The 27,115-nt window shown below is 40.1% G+C and overlaps 2 protein-coding genes and 1 non-coding gene across 5 annotated transcripts; 1 reads left to right on the top strand and 2 right to left on the bottom strand.

The window, feature by feature from the left end:
- Positions 1-789: 789 nt before the first annotated feature.
- On the bottom strand, positions 790-9,428 carry VPS29 (VPS29 retromer complex component). 2 transcript variants are annotated; one of them, XM_036277158.1, is made up of 5 exons: positions 9,336-9,428; positions 7,289-7,300; positions 4,097-4,288; positions 1,157-1,392; positions 790-910 (listed from the first exon to the last, which is right to left on the bottom strand). In XM_036277158.1, exons 1-5 carry the CDS (start codon positions 9,336-9,338, stop codon positions 793-795), a joined length of 561 nt encoding a protein of 186 aa, XP_036133051.1. In that variant the 5' UTR covers positions 9,339-9,428; the 3' UTR covers positions 790-792. The 2 variants fall into 2 exon arrangements, with proteins under 2 accessions (XP_036133051.1, XP_036133052.1); XM_036277159.1 differs by lacking the exon at positions 7,289-7,300 and having other exon boundaries at positions 9,336-9,397.
- A 576-nt stretch (positions 9,429-10,004) lies between these two features.
- RAD9B (RAD9 checkpoint clamp component B) lies at positions 10,005-26,840 on the top strand. 2 transcript variants are annotated; one of them, XM_036276884.1, is made up of 9 exons: positions 10,005-10,117; positions 12,534-12,683; positions 12,891-13,005; positions 16,751-16,850; positions 19,787-19,893; positions 24,123-24,229; positions 24,316-24,380; positions 25,217-25,339; positions 26,364-26,840. In XM_036276884.1, the coding sequence occupies exons 2-9, from the start codon at positions 12,633-12,635 to the stop codon at positions 26,617-26,619; spliced, it is 924 nt and encodes a 307-aa protein (XP_036132777.1). In that variant the 5' UTR covers positions 10,005-10,117; positions 12,534-12,632; the 3' UTR covers positions 26,620-26,840. The 2 variants fall into 2 exon arrangements, with proteins under 2 accessions (XP_036132777.1, XP_036132776.1); XM_036276883.1 differs by having other exon boundaries at positions 10,045-10,115; positions 12,911-13,005.
- On the bottom strand, positions 13,958-14,065 carry LOC118640446. Its single transcript, XR_004961369.1, has one exon. It is a non-coding gene; the product is annotated as a U6 spliceosomal RNA (small nuclear RNA).
- Positions 26,841-27,115: the final 275 nt, after the last annotated feature.

Genomic DNA, 27,115 nt, shown 5'->3' with positions numbered 1-27,115 from the left:
CATGCCCAAGTTGTGGGCTTGATCCCCGGTAGGGAGCATGCAAGAGGCAGCTGATTGATGTTTCTCTCTCACATCAATGTTTTTCTCTCTCTCTCTAAAAAAATCAATATAAGCATATAAAATATTATTGTAAAAATTTTTTTTGTTAAAACTTGAAAAATAGGAATAGGGCAATTTAAAGCACCGGTTTGAAGACTGCTGATTTAACATGTCCATGTGGCATACTATTTAGAAAATGGAATCTGAATCCAACAGTATGACCCAGGATGTTCTAAGAAATGAGAGAGCTCTGAAGGTCATCTCATCCATCTCATCTCTTTAATCCTTGTCCACAGTTTCATTAGGTCTCATTTTGGTTTTTAAAAATTAAAACAGAGTTTATCAAGAAAGTATAAATGAAAGGCAACTTTATTACTGGAGAAGAGAAAAATGTATACAAGAAAGTCCAGATTCTTTTTCCTCATGCACTACTTTTATAATAAAGTTCTAAATATCAACTTTGAAGATATTTACAAGGATAAGTTTTTCTTAACGTGACCATTTACTGTGTGGTGGACATTTTTTCATAGAAATCATATATTTAAACTAAATAAATTCTTATAGTTTACAAGAAGCTTAGACATTGTATTAACAGAAGATGATGTATTTTACTGAAAAATATTATAAAAGTGATACAATGTTGTGGCTCTTAAATGTTTAATTACTTGAACAGGGGAATTAAAAAACAAAACAAAACAAAAAAAACAGAACAAAACAAAACAAAACAACAGAAAAACCAAGACAGGCCTGGCTTTAAGATTTTTTGTATTCGATTCGTTCTACTTTCACGTCATCTCCAATTAGCTGATACACATAAGTGACAACTGTAGAAGCCTGGATATCCATCAACACAAATGAAGGAATAATGTTTCTGGAAGAAAATATAAGTAATGTCAGTGTTTTATACTAAAAAGCCACAGCACTATAAATTTCAATTTAAGATGACAATTTGGATTCAAGGAGATATCTGGTTGTTATATATAAAAAGAATAATCACCAAAAGAAGATGGCCAGAAGGGCAATAATTATTTAATGGTTGCATCTCTTTTATGAAATGTCACACATGCAATTACTAAATTCATAAAACCCCCAAATTCCCAAATTACATACTACTCACGTTTCCAAGGCATTATACGCTCCAGTGGCAGAACCTGGGTTAATGTAGAATTTATTTTCATGCTCAAATGCTTCAAATTTGTGTGTGTGTCCTGAGATAAGAATGTCCACATCAAACTGCCTCTGCAACAGGGCTAAGCTGGCCATATCTCCCCATGGAATGACTTGATGTCCATGGATCAAACCAATTTTGAATTGCCCAACAGTCACAACTTTCTGTTCTGGATAATTCAGATTCTAAAATAAGAAATAGACATACAATGTTTACAAAAACAACCTGCTTTTAAATATTCTATCTCATGTGGGTGTTTTGCTCCACAACAAACACATTTATTAAATTTTTATTTCTTCTCAGTCTCTAAGGCTGCAGCTATGCTCAAAACATAACTGGAATTTCTCATGCAATCTCTTATTGTGTTTATTTTTATAGATATGGATTCTTTTGGGCATGTTGTAGAAAATAACAATTCCTCCAAATGTGTGTTTCTTCTAAGAATCCTAGGCATATGACCTGTAAGCTAGGGTGTGTTTAAATTATACCCCAGGCTTTAATAGTTATATTAGATGGCTTAAAATAATTATAGTTAAAACACATAGTACTTAGTATGAACCAGGCACTATTCTAAGGGCTTTATAAATATCAACCTACCTAACACTTAAAATCCTAAGAGAAAGATTCTATTCTGACCTCCATTTTATGGATGAATAATACTGAGGCATAGAGAGGTTAAAATAACCTGTTAAAAATCACAGGTTAGCCCTGGCCGGTTTGGCTCAGCGTTTAAAGAGTGTCGGCCTGCAGACCAGAGAGTCCCGGGTTCGGTTCCTGCTAAGGACACGTACCTCAGTTGCGGGCCGTGTAGGTGGCAACCGGTCAATGTGTCTCTCTCACATCAATGTTTTTCTCTCTCTCTCTTCTTCCCTCTTTCCCTCCCACTCTATTGAAGATAAATGCAAAAATGTCCTCAAGTGAAAATAAAAAACAAAAAACATCACAGGTTAGCCCAATTGGTGTGGCTCAGTGGTTGAGCGTTGACCCATGCACCAAGAGGTTGCTGGTTCGATTCCTGGTCAGGGCACATGCCCTGGTTGTAGGTCTGATCCCCAAAGGGGGCATGCAGGAGGCGGCCAATCGATATTCTCTCTCATTGATGTTTCTATCTCCCTCTCACTCTCCCTTCCTCTCTCTCTCTCTCTAAAAATGAATAAAGAAAAAAAATCATAGGTTAGTAAGTGGTTGAGCCAAGATCCAAACCACGGTAGCATGGCTCCAGGGTCTGTGAATTTGTAGCAAAAAATTTGAATTCTTGCTATGAAACTATCTTTACCATAACACAAACAGAACTCCTAATGTTTTTAACAAATCAAACCTATATTCTAATTATTAACTAGAAGTTTGCCCCTTTCCTTCTCATCTCCACGTGTTTCACCTCTATGCCCCCTCTAATTTACCCAAACTATTTTTAAATTCCACTTTAAAAAAAAGAAGAGAACACTATGGTCATTCAGTTTGGTATAAAGGAGCCCCATTAAAAAGCACCAATGAAGTTAAATAATTTATGAAAAAGCTTATATTCCCAGAAATACAAAATAAAACTTTCATACTAGAATCAGATTTATCATTTTAAATCATACAATGCTAGTATAGGCAGGGGTCTTAAAAATCATCTATTCCAATCTATTTGCATAAGTGAAAACTAAGGCCAGAAAGAGGATGTATTTGCCTAAAATCTTATCGTTAATTAATGGGCTAAGTTGGAACCCCAGAACTTATTTTTTTCTTTTAAAACGTCAGGTTTATTGAAGTATAATTTACATACAGTAAAACTGTCCCTTTTAGTGTACAATTCAAGGGGTTTTGACAAATGTGGTCATGTAAGCACCACCACAACCAAGATATAGAACAGTTTTATGATCTCCTCAAACCTTCCTCGTGCTCCTTTATAGTTAAGCCATGGTAGGCTTTCAATTAGTGATGTGATCCTCACTTAAAAAGGATCACTCTCGCCCTGGCTGGTGTGCTCAATGGTTAAGAGCATTGGTGCATGACCCATGAACCAAAGGGTCAAATGTTCGATTCCCGGTCAAGGCAAGTGCGGGAGGCAACCAACTGATGTGTGTCTCTCATGTGGATGTTTCTCTCTCCCCTCTCCCCACTTCCCTTCAAGCACTCTCTCTAAAAATCAACAGAAAAAGTATCCTCAGGTTGTAGAACAAACTTTGGAGGGAGGAAGGGTGGAATCAGGAAGTTGGAGTATAGGACAATAATACGATCCTTGGAGCACAGTGGTAGAAGTGGTGGTGGTAAGTTCATAATAAAAACTTTGTAAGTTAAATGACAGTACTACAAAAAAATAGTGACAAAACCACTTTTATTCCGTATCAATTTAGTTAGAACAAATATTTGTTTATTGAGCAATCTAAAATCAGAGACGCCCTGGCCGGTTTGGCGCAGCGGTTGGAGCATTGGCCTGCGGTACTTAGAGACCCGGGTTCGGTTCCTGCTAAGGGCACGTACCTCGGTTGCAGTTTGTCCCCGGCCCTGGTTGGTCATGCGGGTGGCAGCCACTCGATGTGTCCCTTCACATCGATGTTTCTCTCTCTCTCTCTTCCTGTCTCTCCCTCCCGCTCTATCTGAACAAAAAATGGAAAAATGTCCTCGAGTGAGGATAAAAAAAAAAAAAAAAAGCTAAAATCAGTGATTTGGGGGGGAGGGGGGGATAGGGAGGAGGGTGTCTGGAGGGAAAAAGGAGAAACATCTGTAACAAAATTAATAAAAAAATAAAATAAAATCAGTGATTTTCAAACAGGAAGGGGTATGTGTAGTAATTTTATATTTGGGGGAAAAAAGACCTTAACAATTGAGAAACTGGTCTAAAGGATAAAACTTTTTATGTGAGAATCAATAAAAGGAAATAACTGGGAAGGAGAAATACATCACCTCATCGAAGTCTCCTCTCACAATGTGAACATCACCGGCCAGAGTCTTGAGATAGTCATAACTCTCTTTGGTGCAAAGATTTCCAGTGCAGAGAATATGCTGAATCTTTCCCGGTACCAGCAGTTTTTTGAACTTAGCTGGCAAACTGTTGCACCGGTGTGGGATGTGCAGGTCTCCTAATACCAACACCAACTTTAAAGTGTCAAGGTGAGACAAGGTGTAATGTTAAACATGATGTCAAAATAAATACTTTCCTCTAATAACTCCCCTTTTAAATTAAACTAATCAGAGATTCTAGAACACAAAAGAGCAGAAGTTATTCATACAGTTCCTTATCATGACCATTTAAACAAACACACATCACACATATGGTAACGTGCTCTGCTTTAAATAAATATTTTTAAAATTTAATCACAATGCCCTGGCCGGTTTGGCTCAGCGGTTGGAGCGTCGGCCTGCGGACCAGAGAGTCTTAGGTTCGATTCCCGCTAGGGGCACGTACCAAAAAAAAAAAAATTTAATCACAAGCAGATATGCCACACAATACAGATCGTTCTATTTACCAAGAATAAAATGAAGCTTTCTAAAGTGATTCATTTAGGGACCTATAAATTACTGAATAACAAAACTGAAAAATGAAAAATACACTACTGGGCCCATGGAATTTGGAATTTTTGAAGACTGATATGGTAATTCATACTTCTGCAGTTATAATGTAAAATATCATGCACTGATTCCAGGAACATTAATAAAGAGAATTGTTAAAAATGTAATGATAGAGCCCTGGCTAGGTGGCTCAGTAGGTTGGAGTGTCGTCCCATACATCAAAATGTGTTGGGTTCATTTCCCAGTCAAGGCACATACCTGGGTTTTGGGCTCTATCCCCAGTCGAGGCACATATGGGAAGCAACTGACTGGTGTTTCTCTCTCTCTCTCCCCCTTCCTCTCTCTAAACACATCCTCAGTAATGACAGAGAACAAAATTAATTCTACAATTTATGTTTACTAGACTGACAACTATTTGGAGAAATAATAGCCAAAATTTACAATGTTTGCTACTTAAAACTATTAGCTACATATTACAGAGGAATAAAAATAGCCTACATTTTAAAAAGTTTCAGTAGAGCAAACGTGTACTTTTGAAATATTATCTTTATCTTCTCTTTCATTACTAAAAATCCTCAGTCATATATTAATTGTCTACACCCTCAATTTAGTTTCCAAATTTAAAACGACATTTTTACAATCTTTCATGTGCATTAGAACATTAAAAAAAAAACAGCTAAGTAAGTGATAGATTTAGTAAGAAGTGGATTAGAGTCTCAGATGACAAAAAATGTGCACTTAAATATAAAAAAATAAAAATCCTGTAAAATTTTCATTTTAAAGATTTTACACATAAACATCATTTAATTCAGTCATTTAACAGAATATTGTCCCCAAAAAAGGTCACTTAAAAATAATATCTGCCCTGCAAAGGACAACAATCAATTTCTTCATGTTGATTAGTATAAGCACTTTCATTCTATGACAGCATGTTTTCCCACACATGCGTCCCATCCATAAATGTACATGCCTTTTAACTGCTTTTTAAAAAGGCAAGATTACTCCTTATTATCAAAGAAAACATTAAATATCTAAAATAAGATAAAACAGAAAATAGTTTTGTCACTACTGACTTGGTAAATTGAAATTAATCAAAAACAGAATGTGTGAAATTGAAATTATTAAAATTAAATTAAAATTATTATGCAACAAGTATCCAAATGATTACAAAGGACAGGAACTTATCAGGACATAGAGTAACTGCATAAAATTAGCGCACTTTAAAAGAAGTTGTTAAGCCCTGGCCGGTCTGGACCAGTGGTTAGAGTGTCCGCCCCGCAGACCAATGAGTCGCAGGTTTGATTCCAGTCAAGTGCACATACCTTGGTTGCAGTTCGTCCCTGGCCTTTGTTGGGTCGTGTGGGAGGCAACCAGTTGATGTATCTGTCTCACATCGATGTTTCTCTCTTTCTCTCCTTCCCTCTTTCTCCCTCCCACTCTATCTGATGATAAACAGGAAAATATCCTCTGGTGAGGATTAAAAAAAAAAATTTAAAAATAAGTTTCTTTTTCTTTTTTTAATCCTCACCTGAGGACATTTTTTCATTTATCTTCAGATAGAGCAGGAGAGAGGGAGGGAGGAAGAGAGAGAAACATCGATGTGAGAGAGACACATTGACTGGCTGCCACCCACATGACCCCAAGTGGGGTCGGGGACAAACTGCAACAGAGGTACATGCCCCGAGCGGGAACCGAACTTGGGTCTCTCTGATCCACAGGCCGACACTCTCACCGCTGAGCCAAACCGGCCAAGGCATAAGTTTCTTCTTTATATACAGAGTAGATTCAGCTGGTATTTGTTCAATGACTTATATTGTTTCAGTACAGATGGATAAAACATCTGTAAAACTAAAAACCATCATAAGTTTTCAACCTTCATTTGTAATCAATACAAAAGTACCTGGAGATACCTTCATCTTTAGAGCGGGAAATTTAGAGATATGGATTGAAGTACATATTTAATGTGGGAAGCTGGCATTTGAGAAAAAGGTAAAAAGTAGATTTCTTTATTAAAAACAAAAAAAGAATAACTTTAAACTCATAAAAGGGTATCTGTCTATAACAGGCTGAAAATGTTTGGGGCTAATAATGAATGAGCTGTTCAATCTGAATGAACTAGAAAGAACAATAGTAAGACATGATACTTTATAATGACTGATAACCTAAATTCCATAATGTACTGTGGATTATGCCCATGTACCCAGGCTATCAGCATTCTAAAGATATAACTATATGAATGACCACACAGAAATTATTTCAAATTAATAAGGATCCTAACTAGGGCTCTGGTTTCCTGCAGGTGACAAAGTAATAAGGGAAACAGGGTCATATAACAAATATTATACTTTGAGGAGTGTCCTTGCCCAAATTCCATACTTTGACAGTTCAGGTTAGACACAGATTATATAGTCTTTTAAGATAGCAAGAGATCCTGGAAATATCAGTCTTGTTAGATTCAAATAAAGAACCAACCCAATCAAAGCAAAGGAATTTGGTTATTTCCTATTTGATAGACTGTAGAAGGGTGAAAACCCCAGTAATCAGACATCCAACCATTATTAGGAGGAGCTAAGAGAAGAAACTTACTCTGTGCCCAGCCTTAGTGGAATGAAGAAGTTGATTGCAGACAGGGGGAATGAAAAAAAAGGGTGAAACATGACCAATGTTAAAAGAAAGCAACAAAAAGAAATAAACCAAAAAAAAAGAAAAAAAGAAAAAATTCATATCAAATGAATATGCAAATAATTGTTAATGATTTCTGAGTGTTATGAAAGAAAATGTTAAAAATCAGCTTTGCTCAAAATACCAAAGGAACCATTTGCTATCTTTTAAACGTGACACATACACACATGCACACATACTTGAAAAAAATTTTGCCTTGTCAATTTTTTCTTTTCCTAATCTTATTCTCCACATTGACTCTCATCCCTTTCATTTCCTGCTTGTTTCGAATTTTATAAGACAATTTGGAAAATTCACCATAGTTTTAATAAAAGCTAACATTTTCTAGATTCTTTGATCTAATTATTCCTTGAGTATATTGATTTTAATCCTGTATGTTAAAAAATTCCAGTTGTAAAATTATGTTGCACTTTGGTCAGACGATCTAACACAGCACTATGAATACATTATCAAGCGATAAGTCACCAACTAAAGATGCTGAAAACAAAAGCATCTCCAGATAAAAATGGACCCTCTCCACACCCGAATTTGCTGCCTGTAGACTCTTGCATACTACTACGTGTTCAATGTTTCTAGTCTCCTTTGCCAAACAAAATGCGTTTAATCGTAAAAGAACGAGCTAGTACTAAATTTTACCCGGTTCTTTCTATTTCACATGGAAAGTGATGCGCCAGGACAACTGCCCTCAAAAAGTGTTCACCTCTCAAAAAAACAAACAAACAAAAAAACTTAAGAAACATGTCAAGAAATGTTGTCTTCTCCCAGGAATCACTGTCTCAAAAATCACTGTAAAATGAATTGCTCTAAACTGGAGCCTGTTCAGAAGCAGACCACCAAGGGTGAGCGAGATGAAAGCTCTGGACGCTACACAGAGAGGCATATACCGCGAACCTTGGTCGCGTCTATGGGCCACCTGGAAAGCTCCGTTTGTCAGGGAACCGTGATCATCTTAACCGTGCCACGGCTCCCCACCAGAAAGCAAAGTTCCTTTAGGGTTGAACCTCATCAACACAAACATCGAGATGATCAGAGCTCCTTTCGAAACTGCTGCTAACTTGTCAGGGGGTCAGGGGCACCTATGGAAGCTGATACATAGCCAGGAGGCCTCCTCGCCAGCAGCAGCTCGGAGCGCTTCGGCCCTAAGGTCTTAGGGTAGCAGACCGATGGGCGGGAGAGGGTGGCGGGCCAGCCCGGCGGCAGGCTGGGGCAGTCTGATGAAGACTAAATTAAAGTAAAGCTCCCCGAACGACCTCATTGAGCACCGACAGTGGCCCTTCGCCCAGAGAAACGTGGCACGTTCTCAAAATTTCCTCGGCACCTTCGAGGAGTTTCCAGACCCGGAGGAACGCTGCCCCGCAAGGTCGCGCAGCCCGGCTATTCCCAGAGCCCAGAGGCGGGCGATGGCCGCTGCACGGTGCTGCAGGGACCGTCCTCGCCCCCTCTCCCCAGATGGCAAACCACGCCGGCTAAGGGACTCCGCTCGCTACTTCCCGCTTTGCACCCGGGAGGCCGGCTTTCACCAACCGGGGGTGGTAACCCGGACACCCCAGCCAGCGGGAGGTGCTTTCCGCGGGGAAGGAACAGGGAAACGGCTGCAGACCGAGGGGAGCCCTGCCCTTTCCTCGGGGACGGTCCAAGCACAGGCCCCAAGGCCTTTCCCGGCTCGGGCGTGTGGGTCTCGTGACAGGACTAGCAGATGAGAGGGCCCCCTTCCCCCTCGGACGTCCTCGGCCCCCGGGGCGCGGTCGCAAGGCCAGAACCGGCTGCACTCGAAGTGGCCGCTCCCTCACCTCCCTTGCCCTCCCCCTGGGCCTTCCAGGCCCGGCCTGGGCCGCGCCCACCCAGCCTTCCCGGATCGCCCCAACCCTCGCCCAGCGACTCCCAGCAGCTCCCTACGACGCAGCACCCCAGCCGACAGCCAGGCCTCGGTGGCCGCAGCTGCCATCCTCACCATCCTGTCACTGGGCTCCGCTCAGTCACCACAACCGCCGCCGCCCTCTTCCTCAGACTTCTCGGAGACCCGCCCACCTCGCCCACAACCAATGAAATAGAAAGTCCACAGGAGATCGCTCTACGGTGGCCCACACAGGCCCTTCCCCGGCGTAAAGCGAAGCTGCTTCCGGCGATAGAGTGGCAGTGGAGGGGAGGGGTGGGATCTCGAAGCTTCTAAAGGCGGCGCGGGCAGCATCCGGGAACCTGGGACGTCGAGTGGAGGCGCGCCTTGCCTCGCGGCTAGTCAGGGCCTTTAGTCATGCTGAAGTGCGGGATGAGCGGCGGTCAGGTTAAAGGTGGAGCTGCTGTTCTTCCCTTCCTGCGGAGAAAAAGGGAAAGCTTGAGGTCCACGGGGCGTTCCGCCATCGTCTTACTTCATCCCCTTTGTCTTTTTTATTGTTTTGGGTACTTGTCCCTAGCGGGGACCGAACCCGGGACTCTCTGGTCTGCAGGCCGTCGCTCCAACCGCTGAGCCGAACCGGCCAGGGCCATCCCTTTGCCTGGAGGCCTCGGGGCATTTTGCCCAGGGTATTACACTGTATTTCGTAAAGCAATGTGTAGTATCAGTCCATGAACACTTTTTATGAGTTGTGAATGCTGAAGCAGTCCTAGGCTTTGTTTTCATTGTTCGAGGGAAAGAGTTTCAGCAGCATTTTCTTTTTCTCGGTAGTATTTGGGAAAGCAATCCAGGCTCTATCACGAATCAGTGACGAGTTGTGGCTCGACCCCTCTGAAAAAGGTGTAAGTACGAAAGTGAACTCCCGGATCATCTCCTGCGACAAAAGTCTTTCTTTGTTTTTTCAAATGAGTGGTGCTTTTATTTTTTTAATTTTTTTTTTCTTTATTGATTTGAGAGAGAGGAAGGGAGAGAGAGAGAAACATCGATGAGAGAGAACATCGACGGGCCGCCTCCTGCAGGCCCCCCACTGGGGATGGGCCCGCAACCTGGGCATGCGCCCTGACCCCGAGTCGAACTGGCGACCTCTTGGTGCAGGGGTCAATGCTCAACCACTGAGCCACACCGGCTGGACTTTAAATATGTTTTTATTGACTTTATTAGAGAGAGAGGAAGGGAGAGAAACAATGATGTGAGAAAGAAACATCAATCGGCCGCCTCCTGCACGCCCCCCGCCAGAGAGTGAGCCTGCACCCTGGGCATGTGCCCTGACCGTGAATCGAACTAGCGACCTCTTGGTGCATGGGTCAATGCTCAACCACTGAGCCACACTAGCTGGACTTTAAATATGTTTTTATTGACTTTATTAGGGAGAGAGAGGAAGGGAGAGAGAGAGAGAAACAATGATGTGAGAAAGAAACATCAATCGGCGCCTCCTGCACGCCCCCCGCCAGAGATCGAGCCTGCACCCTGGGCATGTGCCCTGACCCCAAGTGGAACTGGCGACCTCTTGGTGCATGGGTCAGTGTTCAACCACTGAGCCACACCAGCTGGACTTTAAATATGTTTTTATTGACTTTATTAGAGAGAGAGGAAGGGAGAGAGAGAGAGAAACATTGATGTGAGAAAGAAACATCAATCAGCTGCCTCCTGCACGCCCCCCTCCAGAGAGCGAGCCTGCACCCTGGGCATGTGCCCTAACCCCGAATCGAACTGGGACCTCTCAGTCCATGGGACAACAAGGACAAAAGAAGTTTAACATTCCAGTCCAGATTGTATGTTAACTAGGAAATCCAGAAATTGTAATTATTCCTTTTCACTGTTCATCTTTATGGTACATATCTTAATATATTTAGAGCAGCAATTTTCAACCTTTTCGTCTCGTGGCATACATAAACTGATAACTAAAATTTCGCAGCGCACCAAAAAATATATTTTTTGCTGATCTGACAAAAAAAAATAGGTATAATTTTTATTCATTCACGTTAGACAGCTATTGCATTGGCAGTTGTCATATTTTTACTTGACGATCTAAGAGAAAAAAGGTCAGTGCCCCTGAATAAATAGGCAGGTATTGCATGTTTTAAAAATTCTTGTGGCACACTGTTTGAGAATTGCTGATTTGAAGCATAGTAAACTTTAACCTTGGCCCGTGTGACACAGTAAAGTGGCGACCTTCGAACCTAGGGATCTCGGGTTCAATTTCCCATCAAGGATATGTACCTAGGTTGCAGGTCCCAACCCCCAGCAGTCGGGCAGCCTGAGGCAAACAACTGATGTCTCTCTCATATTGATGTTTTTTTCTTTTCTCTCTCTCTCTCCCCCCACCCCCTCCCTCCCTCCCTTCCACTCTCTAAAAAAAAATCAATGGAAAAATATCCTCGGGTAAGGCAAAAAATAAAAATGAAACATAGTAAACTTTAAAATCACACAGACGGTGTGGCTCAGTGGTTGAGTGTTAACCCATGCACCAAGAGGTCACCGGTTCAATTCCCGGTCAGGGCACATGCCCAGGTGGTGGGCCAAACCCCCAGTGGGGGACATGCAGGAAAGCAGCCAATCGATGTTTCTATCTCTCTCCCTACTTTTCTCTCTAAAAATAAATAAAGAAAAAAAATCATGCAGATAAACACAGTTGATTTAAATCAGAAGTCACAAATTGGTGGTCAAGAGGCTAGATATGGCTTGCAGGATTGTTTTGTGGGGATTGCACTGTGGTTTTTAAAATATTGAAATCCTTTCTGACAGTAAAAATTGGGAGAGTCCACATAAAAATCTGAATTTCCTGCTTCTCTTGAAAACTCTGAAGATCTGACAGTTTGGGGCCTGTATTCTCAAGTGGAAATAGTTGGCTGATGCTGACTACCGTTTTCTCCCCTTAGACAAGACCAGAGATCACCATTCTGCTACGATCTCTTTTTACTCCCTTTTATATCGCCTTTTGCCACTTTGTGCATTAAAGTTAAGGCCCCTGTAGGCATTTGCAGTTTTACAATCTCAACATGTAAGATTTTAGATTTAATATCTATATGTATTCCATATAGATATGTACACATATGTATATGCATATGCAAATTCAGTATACACTGTATAAATGCAGTCCATATAATATACATTATAATTCATATGATAATGTAGCTTTATTGATAGACTTATTTGAACACAATTTAATTGCTAAATTAAAAAAAAATAGAATTTTTAAAATTAATCATTTAAAGAAATTCGATTTATTTTTAAATAGCTATTATTTTATTTTTTCAGCTTGCTTTAAGGTCTGTGAATTCTTGTCGGTCAGCATATGGATGTGTTCTCTTCTCTTCTGTGTTTTTCCATCATTATCAATGGTCATCCTCAGGGGAAATGAATGATAATGACACAAAATCAAATTTAAATTGCAAATTGGGAATGAAGGTAAATATAAGTGGCCCTGGTTTTCTCTTATATTGTGGAAATATTCTGTATGTAGGACATAACATCTGTTCTGTACTTAAATACTTGGTTTAAATGGCACACAGGACAAATCTATTCATTTATGAATATACATCTTTTTTTTAGTTTTTAAACTAATTAAACGACCATTTTGAGTATATGCTGTTCTATAATCTATTTGTATTACAGTCACTTCTGCCCATCTTTAGATGTCTGAATTCCCTCGAAAGAAATGTAGAGATGTGCAAAATATTAACCAGATCTGATAAGTGCAAAGTAGTCATTCAATTCTTCTGCAGACATGGTAGGTATAATTAAAACTACTTTAATGTATTGTGTGTTTTTTAAAATATTTTTCATATTTAGAATATTCATATGGCATGTCAAGAGTTCCTATTGCATTATTGCCTAGAATTTATGTAGTTTTGTGGTAGGACAGTTGTAAGTACCTGAAAAATATCTCTTACTTGTCTCTGTGTAAGTATTGTGAAACGATTGGTATTACTTCCTTTTTTTGCTTGTCAGTGACACAAGCTTTGCCTGCATATAAACCCATTTTTTTAATTAATTTATTTTTGTTACAGATGTTTCTCCTTCTTCCCCCCAGTGACACCCTCCTCCCCATCCCGTCCCCACCCCGTCCCCACCCCGTCCCTAGCTTTGTTGTCTATATCCAAAGCCTTCATTCATCGGTTATACATACATGCATATAAGTTCTGTGGTTTATCCCTTCCCTCTCCCCCTCCCCCTCTTCCAAGGATTGTCAGTCTGTACCCTACTTCTATGACTCTGGGTCTATTTTGTTCATCAGTTTGTTTAGTTCATTATATTCCAGAAATAAGTGAGATCATGTGATATTTGTCTTTCTCTGCTTGGCTTGTTTTGCTTAGGAAAATACTTTCCAGGTCCCTCCATGTCATCTGAAAGGATAAGAGATTTTTCTTTCTTACAACTGCATAGTACTCCATTGTGTATATGTACCACAGCTTTTTTATCCACTCGTCTGAGGATGGACACTTGGGCTGTTTCCAGATCTTAGCTATTGTAAATAGTGCTGCTATGAACATGGGGGTACATATATTCTTTCTGATTGGTGTTTCAGGCTTCTTAGGGTATATTCTTAGAAGTGGGATCACTGGGTCAAATGGAAGTTCAATTTTTAATTTTTTGAGGTAACACCATAGTGTTTTCCATAGTGGCTGCACCAGTCTGCATTCCCACCAGCAGTGTACTAGGGTCCCTTTTCTCCACACCCTAAAAATATGGAACTTTTTCACGAATTTGTGTGTCATCCTTGCACAGGGGCTATGCTAATCTTCTCTGTATCGTTCTAATTTTAGTATATGTGCTGCTGAAGCGAGCATCAAACCCATTTTTAATTTAAACAATGGGTTGTTCTCAAATTAATTGGCTGCTTGATATTCTGTAAGAGCGCCTTGGTTTGAGTGTTCTTTGGTAAAAACAGTAAAGAATAATTCCCTCTAGGCAGACAGTGTTATAACTGGGGCTGAGAGAAGCATGGCAACTGGCCCAAGGTCACAGAACCAGTAAGTCCACAGAGCCTGGATTTGAGACCTGCCCCACAATAGTAGGAGCCAAAACCTTCATTCATTGTCTCTGCCACACCAAGCTGTAAAACAGATTTTCTGCCTCTCAGCCTCACTTGGTCAATATTCAAATGTTGTACTCATAGGACTTTTACATGCCTAAATATGTATAGCTTGGTGATTAACAGCATGAGCTCTGGAGGCCATAAGGTCTAGGGTGGAATCCTTCTCTGCCCTTTCCTTGCTGAGACCTTGGGCAAATTATTTTATATTTCTTTGTCTCAGTTTCCCAAAATGTAAATTGGGGATAGTGTTAGTACCAGCCTTCTAGGGTTTTTGTGAAGATTCATTGAGTTTTAAGAAGTTGTAGTTCTCAGCTGTTTAAAAGAATGCCTGGGCCCTGGCCAATTTGGCTCAGCGGTTAGAGTGTCGGCCCACGGACCAGAGAGTTCTGGCTTCAGTTCCCACTAAGGGCATGACCTCGGTTGCAGTTTGTCCCTGGCCCCGGTTGGGGATGTGCAGGTGGCAACCATTCGATGTGTGTCTCTCTCTCACATCGATGTTTCTCTCTCTCTCTTCCTCCTTTTCTCCCTCCTGCTCTATCTGAAGATAAATGCAAAAGTGTTCTCAGGTGAGGATAAAAAAAAAAAAAAGACTGCCTGGCCCCTGGCCAGGTGGCTTAGTTGGTTAGTGTCGTCCCAATATGTCAAGGTTGTGGGCTGGATCCCCAGTCAAGGCACATACAAGAATCAACCAATAAATGCAATAAATGTATAAATAAGTGGAACAACAAATCGATGCTTCTCTCTTGCCCTCTCCTCTCCCCCTTCCTCTCTCTGTAAAATCAAGAATAATAATAGCCCAGCTGGTGTGGCTCAGTGGTTGAGCATCGACCTATGCACCAAGAGGTAGCAGGTTCAATCCCCGGTCAGGGCACATGCCCAGGTTGTGGGTCAAATCTCCAGTGGGGGGCATGCAGGAGGCCGCCAGTCAGTGTTCTCTCTCATCGATGTTTCTATCTTTCCCTCTCCCTTCCTCTCTCTAAAATCAATAAAGAAAAAAAAATTTTTTAAATAATAAAAAAAAAATCTGGCACATTCTCTGTTCTAGATATATTTATTATGATTGCTAGTATTTTATTTGAAGTTAGGGGGTAGAATAATTGTATGCTTTAAAAAATCTTGTACTTGTGATATTGGTCCAAATATGTTTTTGTAGTAAGTGCTCAGTAAATATTTAAGTTAATAAATGTTGTAAGTTGAGAAATATTGTCTCTAGTGAGACCTTTTTAAATATTTTTTTTAAATTGATTTCAGAGAGAGAAAGGGAGAGGGAGAGAGAGATAGAAACATCAATGAGAGAGAAACATCAGTTGTCTGCCTCCTACACACCCCCTACTAGGAAACAGGCCTGCAACCCTGGCGACCACCTGGTGCATGGGACAATGCTCAACCAACTGAACCACACTGGCCCAGCTAGTGAGACCTTTTGATTCACACTGCAACATTATTATGCTGTAGAAAGTTATAGCTCACCTGGATTTTGTAGCATGGGCTCTATATTCAAACTTGGATTCAAACTCAGCCCTGGCTGGTTTGGCTCAGCAGTTGGAGCGTTGGCCTGCGGACCAGAGAGTCCCGTGTTTGGTTCCCGCTAAGGGCATGTACCAAAAAACAAACAAACAAAAAAACCCTTAGATTCAAATTCTAACTATACAGTAAGTCCCCACTTAACATCATTGATAGGTGAAACAACGTATAACAAAACCAATTTTACCATAGAATAATTGATATAAACGATATCTAAGTTCCTACGTCATCGCTTCCACTTTATAATGAAATGACTGAATGAAACAACGTTCCAGGACCTGCTGTGATTGTTAAAAAAGTGTAGCCTTGAAAAGTCATTTAGCCCAGGCCGGTTTGGCTCAGCGGTTGGAGCATCGGCCTGCGGTACAGAGAAAAGTCATTTAGCCTCACTGAGCTATTGTTTCCTCTTCTGAGATTAAGTACCTACCCCGTAGGGGTATTGTGTAGATCGGAGGTAATGTATCCAAAATTTATACCACAGTTCCTGGCACATAGGGTCATATTCATTATTGCTACACTTCTTTCCTCCTTTTATCAGAAGAAAAGAATTCACAGGACAGACGTTCAGCTTTATATTCCAAAGGTCCCATTCAGAAATATCAGTCCTGGATGACAGATGCTGAAAGAGAATCACAGATATCTGAGCTGTAGTGGGCAGTCACTATTTTACACACAATTTAAGAAATTACCTGTATTTCAATAGCTTGGTCAGAGGATCTGTCATGCTGCCTGGTGACCACTAGGGGGCGGTAAACACACTCATTAAGGAATCGTGCTTCTCCACACTATGTGCACCTGCTACATATTAAATATAACTTTACTTGTATTGTTTTAATTTGACTGTGAAACTTAAAGACTTTTTAATCTGTTAATTTTGCACTTAAGATTAACAGGTTGCTTTATTCTTTTTAAGGTATTAAAAGGACTCATAATGTGTGTTTTCAAGAAAGTCAGCCTTTACAAGTTATTTTTGAAAAAAATATGTGTACTAATACATTAATGATTCAACCAAGGTAATGAGTTCTCTGTTGTTTATTTTTCTTTTTCTGAATATAGTACGGTTATAGAGTGAAGAATTAATGTCCTAGAGCTTTTAAATGGATTACATTTTTTAAAGCTACACTGGACGTGTAGAAATCACTACAGCATCAAGAGGAAACCTTGATAAAGATAATAGTAGATCAGCGCCCCAGTGGGGGGCATGCAGGAAGCAGCCAATCGATGTTTCCACCTCTCTCTCCTTCTCCCTTCCTCGCTCTAAAATCAATAAAGAGAAAATTTTTTTTTTAAAGATAATAATAGATCAGCAATTTTCAACCTTTTTCCTCTCATGGCTCACCTAAACTAATCACTAAAATTCTGTGGCACACCAAAAAATACATTTTTTGCTGATTTGACAAAAAAAGGTATAATTTTGATTCATTCACACCAGATGGTTACTGTTGTGTTGGCTGTTGTCATTTTTTAGATTTGACAGTCTAAAGGAAAAGAGGTCAGTGCCCCTGACTAGTCAGGTCAAGTATTGCCTGTTCTAAAAGTTCTGGTGACACACCGGTTGAAAATCACTGTAGTAGATCATAATCTGCCTAATGGGGGCAATAAAAATTTAGTGGCCATGAAAGTTCTTAAAATAGTCCATTGGTAGCTTTCTTCATCAAATGAAATCAAGAGAAAACTCTATTATCTAATAATAGTTTGCATTTAATGGTGCTCTCTGACTGAGTCTTAAAATACACAGAATAAGGAAATTTCAACATTTTTTTATATGAACTGATTTTATCCTTAAGTGTTTCCATGTTTTTCTCTAGAGAATGAGTCACTGAAAGGTACTCAATTTTTCAGTTAAGCAGTAACATTAAACATTAATTACTTTGTGAGCCCAAATATATTTTATCTTTATTTTTTAAAATATGTTTTTGTTGATTTTTTAGAGAGAGAGGAAGGGGGAGAGAGAGAGAGAGTGAAACAATGTGAGAGAGAAGCATCAATTGACTCTCCTGCACGCCCCCTACTGGGGATTGAACCTGCAACCCGGGCACATGCCCTGACCAGGAATGGAACCAGGACCTCCCAGTCCATGGAACAACACTCAATCCACTGAGCTACACCAGCTGGGCTGTCCTTGTTTTTAAATTACAAAAGAAATACATGCTCTCGAAATACATGTACAATTTATAGAAGATTTCAGATTAATAAATGAAAGTCTTTCTTCTACCTGCCCCCTATAACCCACTGGCAGGGGTAAGTATCTATTAATAATTTGGTGTATATCATTCTAGCTCCTCTTTTTATAGCTATTTTGTTAAATTTATAGCTAATCTCTCTGTAACTCTCCCTGTAATTATTGTGATCTTCTCTTTCTGCCACATTTCAGATTTATATCACATACTAGACAAGTCTTTATTATACATATATATATATTTTTTTTTTTTATCCTCACCCGAGGACATTTTTCCATTTTTTGTTCAGGTAGAGTGGGAGGGAGAGAGAGGAACAGAGAGAGAGAGAGAGAAAAATCGACGTGAAAGGAACACATCGAGTGGCTGCCACCCGCACAACCGACCAGGGCCGGGGACAAACTGCAACCGAGGTACGCGCCCTTAGCGGGAACCGAACCCGGGTCTCTCAGGACCGCAGGCCGACGCTCTAACCGCTGAACCAAACCGGTCAGGGCTATTATACATAGTTTTTTAAATAATATATATTATACATAGTTTTTTCAAAGAAAAGGTCTCACTATTATTATCATTTGGCAACTTGCTTTTTTTTTCTATGTCGGTTCACCTAAATCAATCTTATTCTTTTAAATAGTTGTATAATTTTTCATTGTATGATATGACTGAATGGTAATTTACCCATTACCCTGCTATAGTACCCCCACCCTGAGTTGATGCCTGAAACTGTGGATAGTACCGAACCCATATAGACTATGCTTTTTCCTATGCATACAGACCTGTGGTAAAGTTTAATTAGGCACAGTAAGAGATTAATAACAATAACTAATAATAAAATAGATCAATTGTAACAATATACTGTAATAAATGTTATGTAAATGTGGTCACTCGTTTCAGGGGCCCCCTTGCTCAGGTCTTTGCACAGGCTCAGTGCTTTCTGGTGCATTATGTTACCATGAGTCAGAACATGTCTTCTGCTCATGTTGTCCACTCACAAATTTAATACCTTTTCTATCTTTTTAAAAAAATTGTTTCTTTCTTCATTGATTTTTAGAGAGAGAGAAAGGGAGAGAGAGAGAGAAACATCGATGAGAGAGAACATCAATCGGCTGCCTCCTGCACGCCCCCCACTGGGGATTCGGCCCATAACCCAGGCATGTGCCCTGACTGGCAATTGAACCAGGACCTCTCAGTCCATGGGATGAAGCTCTATCTACTGAGCCACACTGGCTGGGTGAAAGACATTTTATTCTAGTGTTCGGTTTCTCCTGTAGCTTTCACATGTTTTACTAAGAATATTTTACTGTTCTCTTGACCTTTAAATGAAGTTATAGTTTTCAAATATACTAAAATATAGCAGCTCACTATGGAAGAAAGAAGATAAAGTCTTTTGGGTAAATTTTTATAAATCTAGGCCAACTAACCTATTTACTTCTAGATTAAAGAGTTGAGACCCTCCCTGGCCAGTTTGGCTCAGCGGCTAGAGCGTTGGCCTGCGGTCCGGAGAGACCCGGGTTCGGTTCCCGCTAAGGGCACGTACCTCGGTTGCAGTTTGTCCCCGGCCCTGGTTGGTCGTGCGGGTGGCAGCCACTCGATGTGTCCCTTCACGTCGATGTTTCTTCCTCTCTCTCCCTCCCACTCTATCTGTACAAAAAAATGGAAAAATATCCTCGGGTGAGGATAAAAAAAAAAAAAAAAAAGATTTGAGACCCATTAGAAAGCTGTTTCTTTCTGTTTGTTTTCAAATAATGTAATTTTTAAATTACATTTCACAGAGTGCTTGCTGAGGCCATGGTTCTTTTCACGTCTACTCAAGAGGAAGTCACTCTTGCTGTCACTCCACTGGAAGTTTGCATTAAGAGTTCTAATGAGGAATCGATGGGTAAGGGGCATATCTGTCATGGTGCTTTAATGTAATATCACTTCCTGGTTTTCTTGATTACTAACTATTCAGTAAATATTAGTGGATAATATTTACTTTTCTCTAAAAAGCCAGTAAGATGTGGAAAGATCATTAACATTTTTTAAGAGATTCAGGAAATTTACACAATTAGTAATTACAATACTTGGCTTTGAAATTCCAGTTGTTTTAAAATTAGGAGAACAGTTACTGAGAAGAATATTTTTAAAATTAAGATTTTAAAGTCTATTTCTCATCCTTTATCATACTTTGTATTTAGAAAAAGAAAAATAAAGAGGCCAGCAATCCAGTTGAGATATCTTTGACTACATAAGAAAATGTATATTTGAATTGGAAATGTAAGATATTCCAGATGGTAAATATATAGGACAGAAAATGTGAATACTTCTTACGTCAGCTCTTCCAAGAGTTATCTAAATGGATTGAGAAACGAAGGCACGGTTACATCAGGAGTTTTAGTATCAAGTTGATTGAGACTCTTCAATCTTGGATAATTTTTTGGTGATAGCAGTAAAAGAATACTTATACTGGCCAGTTTGGTTCAGTGGTTAGCGTGAAGGCCCGAAGACCAAAGGATCATGGTTTCAATTCCTGGTCAAGGGCACATGCCTGGGTTGCAGGTTCAATCCTTGGCCTCAGTTGGGGTCCTGTGGGAAACAACCAATCGATGTGTCTCTCTCACATCAATGTTTCTCTCTCTCTCTCCTTCCCTCCCACTCTAAAAAAAAAAAAATCAATGGAAAAATATGCTCAAGTAAGGATTAACAAAAAAGAAAGAAAGAATACAAAGGGAGGAACTGTATTATTTTAAAACGAAACAGCGGTAGAACCAGGGATTTAGTTGGGTCACATGACTTTTGTAGTGTTTAGTTTGTGCCAGGTTCTGTTCTAAATGATTTTCATTTCTTTTCTTTTTATTTTTTAATCTTTATTGTTGAATGTATTACAGATGTTCCTCATTTTTCCCCCATTGACCCCCTCCTCCCCACTCCCGCCCCCCTTCCACCTTTTCCTACACTATTGTCTGTGTCCATTGGTTATGCATATAAGTTCTTTGGTTTATTTCTTCCCACGCCCCCAACCCCTTTCCCTTTGAGGTTTGTCAGTTTAACAATGAATTTGTACTTCTTAATCCCCTCACCTTTTTCACCCATTCCCCCAACCCCCCTCCCATCTGGCAACCAACAAAATGTTCCCTGTATCTATGAGAATGTTTCTGCTCTGCCTGTTCATTTTGTTTGTAGATTCCATGGTCGATAGATATGTATTCATTGCCATTTTGTTTGTTCATATATTTTATCTTTTTCTTCATTTCATATAATAACGGTTTGGTAGTGATGAACTCCTTTAACTTTTTCTTGTCTGGGAAACTCTTGATATGACCATTGATTCTAAATGACAGCTTTGCAGGATAGAGTAATCTTGGTTGTAGGTTCTTGCTTTTCATCACTCTGAATATTTCTTGCCACTCCCTTCTGGCCTGCAAAATTTCTTTTGAGAAATCAGCGGACAGCCTTATGGGAACTCCCTTGTAGGTAACTAGCTGCCTTTCTCTTGCTGCTTTTTAGATTCTCTCTTTGTCTTGAACCTTTTGCATTTTGATGAGATGTGTCTTGGTGTGTGCCTCTTGGGGTTCATCTCGTTTGGGACTCTCTGTGCTTCCTGGACTTGTATGTCTGTTTCCTTCACCAAGTTAGGAAAGTTTTCTGCCATTATTGTTTCAAACAGGTTTTCAATTTCTTGTTCTCTCTCTTCTCCTTCTGGCACCCCCAAGATGCGAATATTGGCACGCTTGAAGTTGTCCCAGAGGCTCCTTACACTATCCTCATTTTTTTGGATTCTTTTTTCTTTTGCTGTTCTGATTGGGCGTTTTTTGCTTCCTTATATTCTAAATCAATGGTTTGCTTCTTGGATTTACGTACTCTACTATTGAATCTGTGTAAATTATTCTTTATTTCAGTTAATGCCTCCTTCATTTCTGACCGTGCATCCATCATTTCCGACTGGTCCTTTTTTATGCTCTTGAGGCCCTCACTAAGTTCATTGAGCATCCTTATAAGCAGTATTTTGAACTCAGCATCTGTTAGGTTGCTTATCTCCATTTCGCTTAGTTCTTTTCTTGGGGTTTTGTTCTGTTCTTTCATTTGGGACCTGTTTCTTTGTCTTCTCATTTTGGCTGCCTCCCCATGTTTGTTTCAGTGTATTACTTAATGAGAGATATGGGGCTAGCTGAGACCAGATGCTGCTTGTTTGAAAGAATTTAGGAAAACCTGAAGCGGGATCCAAAACAGGCCAATCCTATGGTTAAGCAACTGGTAGCAGCTTGGGTGGGCCTGAAAGTTGGATGGGGCGGGGCCTCAGGGAGTCAACAGGGCGGGGCTACCAGTGTGAGCCAGGTTGCTGGAGTCCCAGATATGGCAGCTGTCTGCAGCCCCAGGGAAGGGCCCACCAAAGGAACAAAGGCCTCTGACAGCACTTTTGTCCCGGAGAAAGCCCCCTCTCCAGCCCTGGCTGCAGTGCCAAACAACTCAGTTCTTCCCTGTATGTCTCTGGTGCCCCTCGAGCTGCCTCCCCTCCAAGCTTAGAGGGAGAGAGTCCGATAAGTCCGTGTGCGGGCCCTTTAAGGAGCTGCCTGGGATTCCAGCCGCGTTAGCCTCCCTGAGCCTCAGTTCCCGCTGGTTTTCCAGCCAGAAGTGATGGGGATTCTCTTCCTGGCACTAGAACCCTGAGCAGGGCGCCTGGTGTGGGACAGGGATCCCTTAGTCCTCAGGGAGAACCTTCACAGCCGAGGTATCCTCCTGATCTTTATCCGCCACACGTGGGTGTGGGACCAGCCCGTCCCCTCCGCCCTCCTACCAGTCTCGATGTGGCTGCTGCTTTAATTCCATAGTTGTAGGACTTCCATTCAGCTTGATTTCAGGCGGTTTTGAGTGATGGTTGTTCTGTAGTTTAGTTGTAACTGTGATGTGGTTGTGGGAGGACACGATACTGCGTTTACCTACCTGCCATCCTGACCGGAAGTCTGGTTTTCATTCCTAAATTGATTTGATCTTCGTAACAACTCTGTGCTGTAGGTACTATTATGATCAGCTGCCTCCTGCACACCCACTACTGGGGATCGAGCCCAAAACCTGGGCGTGTGCCCTGCCTGGGAATCCAACCAGCAGCCCTGTTGGTGCACATGATGCTCAACCAACTATGCCACACTGGCCAGGACAAGAAAATAATTTTTATTTTTATTTATTTATTTATTTTTATTTTTTATTTTTCAGACACAGCAGGAGGGAGAGAGGGGAAGAGTGGAGGAGAGAGAGAGAAACATCGATGTGAGAGAGACACAACGACTGGTTGCCACCCACGTGACCCCAACTGGGGCCGGGGACAAACTGCAACCGAGGTACCTGCCCTTTGCGGGAACCAAACCCAGGACTCTCTGGTTCGCAGGTTGATGCTCTAACTGCTGAGCCAAACTGGCCAAGGCAAGAAAATAATTTTTTAAAAGCACTAATAAAAAAGTCACTTGAAAAAAAAAGTCACCTAAAATCCTACTATCCAGGGATGAGCACTTTTTTTTTTTTTTTTTTTGTTTTTTTTTTTTTATCCTCACCCGAGGATATTTTTCCATTTTTTGTACAGATAGAGTGGGAGGGAGAGAGAGAGAGAAACATCGATGTGAAGGGACACATCGAGTGGCTGCCACCCACACGACCAACCAGGGCCGGGGACAAACTGCAACCGAAGTACGTGCCCTTAGCGGGAACCGAACCCGGGTCTCTCCGGACCGCAGGCCAATGCTCTAACCGCTGAGCCAAACTGGCCAGGGCCAGGGATGAGCACTTTTAATACCTGCTTCTGTACTTCAGATCTAACAATAGGGGATTTGTTGAATGAAAGTAATGACACACTATGAAGCTATTAAAAGTAATCTTGCATGTGTGTATGTACACACTCGTTTCTCTCTGAGAGTGTATATCAAAGATATTTATTGAAGCTAATTTTGCAGTGGAAAACACCCAGATTCTGTGAGAGAGGATGTAGACATAGACCCCACCACTCAATGAAGGAATGTCAAAGAATGTATGGCTATGTTTAACCTACCACTTGATTATATTTTTATATTCAAAAATGTAAAATTTAAGAAATACCTCTGGAACTAATTTTATTCTTTATATTCCTATGATTTTGAACAGAGTTGAACAGTTCTGTATACAGTGAGATGTCTGTGGGTCCAGATGAATTTGACTTCTTTCAAATTGGAGTTGACACTGAAATAACATTTTGCTTTAAAGAATTGAAGGTAAAGAAAAATTTGTACCAAATTAAAATTTTCACTAGTAGTTTTTAAGAAAGATTTCACTTTTTTTTTTCTTCTTTTCTTTTCAGGGAATGCTGATATTTTCAGAAGCTATACATGCTCCTATATCCATTCATTTTGATTTTCCTGGGAAGTAGGTCCTTGGGAATTTTTCTGAGTTTATTTCTTTTTCTTTTATTATATATTAATAATAAAGACATTTGAATCACTTTGAAATTAATTCACACCTCAGGAATTCCTTAACCTTACTAGCAACACTTATCAAACTAAAATTTTGAAAGATGCCATAACATGGTTTTGTTTTTGTTTTTTTTAATATGTTTTTATTGATATTTTTTAGAGAGAGAGGAAGGGAGAGAGAGAGAGAAACATCGATGTGAGAGAGAAACATGGATTAGCCACCTTCTGCATGCCCCCTGCTGGGGATCAAGCTTGCAAGCCGGGCACATGTCCTGACTGGGAATTGAATCGGGACCTCTCAGTCCATGGGAGGATGGTCAATCCACTGAGCCACACCGGCTGGGCAACACGATATTTTTTAATTGGTAACTTTAAAAAATTTTATTTATTTTTTCTTTATTGATTTTTTTTTTTTTTTTTAGAGAGAGGAAGGGAGAGGGAAATAGATGGAAACAGCAATGAGAGAACCACTGGCCGCCTCCTGCACGCCCCTCACTGGGGACTGGGCCCACAACCTGGGCATGTGCCCTCGGACTGGGAATCGAACCAGCAACCTCTTGGTCATGGGTCAGTGCTCAACCACTGAACCACACCAGCTGGGTCGGATAGATGTTTTATAAAATTAGATCTGATGATCAGCTCTTAGGACTGTGTTAATTCGTGAGAAGACTAAAAGGACTTCCACTTTTACTGTTTCTTTTTACTCCTGAATTAAGTATCATTTTCTTATGTTTTCTCCATATCCATCAGAAAATGATTGTGATCTTTGCTCTGACTTTGCCTTTTTAGACCTATGGCTTTAAGTATTGATGATATGTTATTGGAAGCTAATTTTATTTTGGCTACATTAGCTGATGAGCCAAGTAGAGCATCTTCTCCCCAGTCATTGTGTCTTTCACAAAAACAAAAAAGGTAAGGCCATATTTTAACATCTTTCTTGGTTGGGAAAAAGCCATTGCAGTTTATTCTGAAATAATTCAGTGTTCATTCAGGAAACAATTGAGTAAAACATCAGGTCAGAAATTTTGCCGGAATCAGAAAGAGCTATAGTAAAACCTAACTGAAACATAGAACTATCATTAATCTCGCTCTAGATATTTGCTTTTTCTCTTCTGATCAGAATTTAACAAGATTCTCTAATTAATCTCTCTCTCTCTCTCTCTCTCTCTCTTTTTTTTTTTTTTTTTTTTTACCTAAAACTCATTTCCATTTGTAATAGTTGCTTTTTAGGAGTGATATAGTATTAAGGTTCACAGGAAAGTCTATTCATACCTAGAATTCTCTTTCTCAGACATAGGGACAGCCATTGTTTTTCTTTTGTTTCTTAATAACTCTCTTTGGTGGTAGTGGGGGTGCTTCAACTGTAAAAGTAACATAAAGTTACTATGGGAAATTTGGAAAATACAGAAAAGTACAAAGAAGAAAACGACATTGCCCACAGTGCACTACCTAGAGATAGCCACTGTCAATACCTGGTTTACCATGTTTCCTCTCAGACTTTATTAGGCATATACTTGTGTTTTTAAACAAGATTGAGATCATATAGCATGATTAGTTTTGTATCTTGTTCCCCCCCCAAATACTGTATTGTTAACATGTTCCAATATCAATGATTATGACTTGGAAATATGATTTTTAAGACTGTATAAATTTCATTATGCAGATGTCTAGTAATTTATTTGACTTTTTTTCTAACTTGGCCCTGTTATATCACAAGATTGTCTCATGCATACTAGGTTATTTACTGAAAAATTCAAATCTGTAGATAGAATTTCTTAATAATTATACATGTAAATGTTAACTTTGAAAACAGTTCCATATTATTTCAGTATATTCCCTGGTGTTAGCATTGTCATCCCATATTGTTTTATTAGTTATATAAAATATATATTTCAAAGTAAACAGTTCATTCATTTAATCCCTATTAATACCTCAGGTCAGATCTGGTATGTTCGAATTCAAAGGCTGGAACAAAAGATAGCAAGGCCACGGAGTGTATCTTGAGAAAAGTAGCGCCCAAAAGGCTTTATCCTGATGAGACTCTCACGAACATCTCTGCGCTGGAGAACTGTGGCGGTCCTGTAATGACAAGAGTGAATGGAGAGATTAGTGAAGTACCAGAAAGCAGCGTCAGCGACACGGAGGAAGAGCCAAGGTCTCCAGATCTCAGGAAGGTAAAAGAAAAATGGTGAGACAACCATATCTCAGTCAAGAATTCTCATCCTTGTCACCTTTGCAGCCTCTCTGCTCCAGCCCACCCTCGAGATCCTCAAAATTAATTTTCTTACTTTTTGACAGTGGAGAGGTGACCGTCTGAGATGGAGACAAGACTGATTTCTAGAATGTTAATACAAAATAGTTAAGTTGCTCATTAAGTAATTACCTTTTTGTAAAATTTCTTTTTCTTTATGCCTTCGCCTGAGTAATTTCTAACAAAGTATATTCAAATAAAGATTTGGCTTGCTTGTTTTAAAGAATAATTTATGATCGCTTATAGCATACTTATCTTTGAATACAAATAATATGCTAGTCATATAATTTGTTTTCTAAAATAAATGTTCTTCTAATTTTATTTTTCAAATGTGTTTGGAAAATGCTTTATTCATAGTTGTACAATATAAATTTTATCCCCAAAACATCACAGATTCCTTCATAGTAGAGTCACATATCAAAATATCAACATTTTAT

This window comes from Molossus molossus, unplaced genomic scaffold (assembly GCF_014108415.1).
Source record: "Molossus molossus isolate mMolMol1 unplaced genomic scaffold, mMolMol1.p scaffold_m16_p_22, whole genome shotgun sequence".
Taxonomy (NCBI): Eukaryota; Metazoa; Chordata; class Mammalia; order Chiroptera; family Molossidae; genus Molossus; species Molossus molossus.
This window is presented reverse-complemented; position numbering and strand designations above follow the sequence as displayed.